The following is a 5,793-nucleotide window of genomic DNA, read 5'->3' as shown; positions in this document are numbered from 1 at the left end:
AACATGTCTCTAGAACAGACATAAGGCAAAATAATCACTAAGTAAAGGTGTAACAAAATTTCTCTAGAATAGACATATGGCAGAAAAAAAAAAAAAATCCCGTGTCCATTATGCCTGCGGCAACCACATGTGACGACCCCGGGCTGGACTCCGCTTCGTCCACGGTGAAAGCCGATCCGGCGATCGACAGCGCGAAGTTGATGTATTTCCTCAGCTACCAGCACGGATCAGCTCTAGGCATGACGTAGCGGATATCGTCCTCTTTTGGAAGATCAAACAAAGTAGTTTCGCTTTCACAACGAAACACACAGCGCCTTCACGACATGGCGGCGGCAACAACAATACTACAACGTGAATAAAAGTTACGCCTTCTTTCTTTATGTGAACATTTGGGCGGTGTTATGCAAATCTTCCCACATAGTGAGGTAGATATGTGGGGGCGTGTTCGAACGAGCCGTTTTAGGTAGGCGTGGCTGACTCTTAACTTTTATAAGGAATATCTCTTTGGATTTGAGACTTTAGTCTTTGCAACTTTACAGATCTTCTTTATGCACCAAGAGCTTGTAACACTCTAAAGAGAAAGGAAAAAATTAAATCGCATCATATGACCCCTTTAAATCATTGCTTCAAAAGGAGTAGTTCATCCAAAAATAAAAATGTGCTGAAAATGTTCATGCAAGAATGAACGTTTGCTGTAAATGTACTCTCACGCTCAGGCCATCCGAGATCTAGATGAGTTTGTTTCGTCATCAGATTTGGATAAATGTAGCATTGCATCAGTGTCTCACTGCAAGTGAATGGGTGCCGTCAGAATGAGAGTCCAAACAGCTGATAAAAACATCACAATAATCCACAAGTAATCCACAGCACTCCAGTCCATCAGTTCACATCTGGACAAAAGTGTTAAGGTTTCTTCCTCCAGTGAAAAAGTGCATCTGCTGTTGTCTCTCGCATCAAAATCCAGCCACATATTTGTTTAGAGCTGTTTTGGCTTGTAAACGCTGCTTGATCTGTGCAGATTTCTCTCCTGATTCGGACCAGAACACTTTTTCACTGGAGGAACAGTTATTATGGATTATATGGACTTTTAGTTAAAAGCGTCTTAATGCTGGATTTGTTTCAGCTTTTGTCTTCTCCAGATGTTAACTGATGGACTTGCTTGCTGTGGATTACTTGTGGATTATTGTGATGTTTTTATCAGCTGTTTGGACTCTCATTCTGACGGCACCCATTCACTGCAGAGCATCCATTGCTGAGACACTGATGCAATGCTACATTTCTCCAAATCTGATGAAGAAACAAACTCATCTAGATCTCGGATGGCCTGAGGGTGAGTACATTTGCAGCAAACATTCACTTTTGCATGAACTATTTCAGCAAAAAGTACCAGTCCAGCCGAAATGATAAACTTTCGCAAGTCTATTTCTGAGAGCGACTCTTATTTGCAAAGCAAATCAATTCAAGCGTTGGGGGTCTTTGGAAGTCTGACCCTTGTGAGCAACTCAAACTGCTTTTCAGCTCCTTGTTTTTTCCCCTTTCACTTGAACTAGCACCCAGAAGTTGTCAAACTCTCCAATCTTTCTCTCACTCCAGAAGAAGTGCTCACACGAAAGATAAAGAAAGGAGACACAAAAGGCCGAGGCGGCTGTAAATGGAGGGTGATGGTGGTGCTGTGGCATGCTAATGAAGCTCTAATACTCACAAATGCCCTCTCCCTTCGCTCCGGCAGCAGGGCAGCGGGGTTAATTATCATAACAACGGGGCGCTGGACGTTTCGCAGGAGACGCCAACACTGTCCTTCTCCAATGTGCTGACGGATCTGAGAGGTCGCTTTATCTTTGTTTAAATAATTAACCCACCTTTGCTTCACTTTTGTTGGACAGAAACTGCATCATTCAGTGTGTTCGCGGAGGCAGCGGGTGGCTGTCGGAGACATTACTGTCTTTGCTTTTGTTTGGCATCTACGGTGGCTCAGGCTAAACGGGCTGAACGGAGCTTTTCACAAACATAAAACACACACACTGTACGGGACAATATACCGGGATGCCCTATATAATCGGCCCAGTGTGGGTCTGGCTTGTTATTGTGAGGACTTTGCAAACAGATCACTTCATTAAGAAGTGTGTGAGTACACAGACTCCACAAACCAGTACTAACAATCCACGTCATTAACATCTCTAAGAGAAAAGGCCTTGCCACATACTGAGTGAATGCTGGTTTAAAAATTCAAGAATTAGTCACTTTCACAACATTGCGAAAATATGTTAAAGTGGCCGATGCAGAAAATCTCAGAATGCCCAAACATCTCCAAGTCTATTACTAAACAAAAACGACCTACATTTCTTTAGTTTAGGGGTGTATAATGATGGAGAATCAATGCTGGCAATGAAACATTTACTCAAAGTTCACATTGAGCTTTACATTAGCAGTCGGGATATCACAAGAAGTCCGTTTGTACATCTATCTATCCATCCATCCATCCATCCAACCATCCGTCCATCCGTTTGTACATCTATCTATCCATCCATCCATCCATTCAACTATCCATCCATCCAACCATCCATCCATCCATCCAACCATCCATCCATCCATCCATCCAACCAACCATCTATCCATCCATCCATCCATCCATCTATCCATCTATCCAACCAACCATCCATCCAACCATCCATCCATCTATCCAACCATCCATTCAACCATCCATCTATCCAACCATCCATTCAACCATCCATCCATCCAACCATCCATCTATCCAACCAACCATCCATTCATCCATCTATATATCCAACCATCCATCTATCCATCCATCCATCTATCCATCCAACCATCCATCCATCCATCCATCCATCTATCTATCCATCTATCCAACCAACCATCCATCCATCCATCTATCCATCTATCCAACCATCCATTCATCCATCCATCCATCTATCTATCCAACCATCCATCTATCCATCCATCTATCCATCTATCCAACCATCCATTCATCCATCCATCCATCTATATATCCAACCATACATCTATCCATCCATCCATCTATCCATCCATCTATCCATCTATCTATCCAACCATCCATCTATCCATCCATCCATCCATCCATCCATCCAACCATCCATCCATCCATCCATCCATCTATCCATCTATCCAACCAACCAACCATCCATCCATCTATCCATCTATCCAACCATCCATTCATCCATCTATATACCCAACCATCCATCTATCCATCCATCCATCCATCTATCTATCCATCCAACCATCCATTCAACCATCCATCCATCTAACCATCTATCCAACCAACCAACCAACCAACCATCCATTCATCCATCCATCCATCCAACCATCCATCCATCTATCCATCTATCCATCTATCCATCTATCCAACCATCCATTCATCCATCCATCCATCTATATATCCGACCATCCATCCATCTATCCATCTATCCAACCATCCATCCAACCATCCATCCATCCATCCATCCATCCATCCTTCTATCCATCCATATTTTTTTTATTTCAATTCATTTAATTTATTTTCTTACATTCCTCAAATTGTAACTGCTGTTCTGCATCTGTTTGCTAAATCAATTCAAAATCAGGAACTGAACTGGAATTTAAGACATTCTCAATTCAATTCCAAAGGGCGATCAACCTCGTTTCTTGCATTCAAAAACAGCTAGATGATGGATTATAATGGCACAGAACACGTTTTAAAAAGTCAACTATACATCTTAAGACACGAAACAGAGAAACGTAATGCAACAGGCAAATGCGTCCATCTGACGCATGTGTACACATAAAATTAGCAAAGACTGAACTCACTCCATGGCCCTCGTCCCACCCAGAGTACGACAACATATGCATTACTAATTACCATTACAACAAGCATGATTCTGAAGCAGACCTGACAGATCACTAGCAACAGAAACACACCGAGTCCAAGCATGGCATGATCTCCCTCACGGGTGTCAAGAGTTTTCAGACTCTCAGAGATGAAGAGGGCCAGTTGTAATGGGAACGCCCAATGCTCAGACACGCAAACAGCCAAATCCTTCTTTAACACAGCAGCTCTTGATGAATGACTGGGGACAGCGCCGTTGCCAGGATCCAATACTGGCCAAGTCCATGGAAAGGAAAAGAGCAGGTCTTTTGTTGCATTCGAGCACAAAAACAAAGCGGCTTTGCTTTTAAAGCACAGTGTATCTCCTCTTTGAAGCCCTCTGACATCCTCATTAACTCAGGGAAAAAAACTTATAAAGCAAAATTAATTTTTGTTTTGCCTTGTTAATGTTGTTCTTCTTGGCTGAACTTCACTCGCCTTAATCTAAACACCAGCGTGTCGTGTTTTCACTACAATGCCATAGAAAACTTCAAATACATGGCAACTGGTGAGAAATTAGCAATTGACTATTAATAAAATTACTGTGTTAAAAATTCAGCAAAAAATGTAAAATGCATGAGAGACTCAAAATTAAATTCAATGGAGTTCACTGTTGCTAAACTATCAATGCAACACAAATATTATCAAACTCTGATTCGTATCGAGCAATTAAAGTAAATCAATTATCACTATTTGTTCTTGCATTGCAGTAATGAGATACTTTTTAAACTTGTAAACTTTACAAATATTTACATAAATTATGACATTTTTTCTTGCATTGCAGTAATAAAATGTATGAATACTTCAGCCTTTCTTTTTTAAACTTGTAAACTTTACATCTATTTAAATAAAATATCATTTTTTCTTGCATAGCAGTAATGAGATGTAAAAATACTTTACTTTTAAAAACTTGTAAACTTTACAAATATTTACATAAAAAAATCACAATTTTTTTCTTGCATTGCAGTAATGAGATGTATAAACCCTACTTTTAAAACGTGTACACTTTATGAATATTTAAATACAATATCACTATTTGTTCTTTAATTGCAGTTATATAAATACTTTAATCTATTTTTGTTTAACTTGTAAACTTTACAAATATTTAAATATATTATCGAATATTTAAATAAAGTCTCTACTGCAATGAAATAAATATTTAATATTTAATAAATATTTGTAAAGTTTACAAGTTTAAAAAAGTATTTATACTTTATATTTATAGTTTTTGCAAACTTTACTAAGATCTAAATAAAATATCACATGTTTGCATTGCAGTTATGAAATGTATTAATACTTTAACCTTACTTTTTAAAACATGTAAACTTTACAAATATTTTAATAAAATATCACAATTTTGTCTTGCATTGCAGTAATGAGGATGAGATTTTATTGCATTACAGTAATAATAATTTGGAGTAAAGGTCTTACAAAAATCCTAAAATCTGAATCATTGATTATTATATTGATATAATTAAAAAGGTTTTGTGTCTCTTGTATCTCGTATCTCTCGTATTACTCCCATTCTGTTCTCTCTTTCTTTCATTATCCCTTTCTTCTGGTGATTTAGACTGAAATATGAGCCGGGAGTGGGGTTTTTTTTGCGGTTTTAATGAGATTCATAGTTTTACCTTTGAGCACTGCTTGTGATTCTGACACCAAACCAATGATCCGTTGCTCTGAAAAGAGAGAAGAGACATCATAAAACACTGGACATCACATCAGATACGAAACATTCACTCAAAACAGAAATAAATGAACAGAGAAGTAAAAGTAGAAAAAATGTTAGATTTTAGTAAATCAGTTCAAACTGTCCATTTCATTGAATCGATTCAAAACACTGATTCAAAGATTCATTTGCACAATCACTCAAAAACTTGGTGCCAGACTAAAAATGTTCAATTAAACTGTTA

General features: G+C 38.4%; 1 protein-coding gene across 1 annotated transcript in view; it reads right to left on the bottom strand.

Moving 5' to 3' along the window:
• Window positions 1–5,580, bottom strand: part of LOC107726135 (anosmin-1-like) — a gene marked incomplete at its 3' end in the record, with an annotated part of 39,287 nt that extends 33,707 nt beyond the window's left edge. Inside the window, exon 1 of the mRNA XM_016535645.1 lies at window positions 5,512–5,580. Within this exon, the coding sequence (XP_016391131.1) occupies window positions 5,512–5,580 (69 nt within the window). The remainder of the gene's footprint in view (window positions 1–5,511) is intronic.
• Between the last annotated feature and the right edge of the window lie 213 nt (window positions 5,581–5,793).

The sequence above is a fragment of the Sinocyclocheilus rhinocerous genome, unplaced genomic scaffold, assembly GCF_001515625.1.
Source record: "Sinocyclocheilus rhinocerous isolate Xijiao unplaced genomic scaffold, SAMN03320098_v1.1 scaffold4502, whole genome shotgun sequence".
Lineage (NCBI taxonomy): Eukaryota > Metazoa > Chordata > Actinopteri > Cypriniformes > Cyprinidae > Sinocyclocheilus > Sinocyclocheilus rhinocerous.
This window is presented reverse-complemented; position numbering and strand designations above follow the sequence as displayed.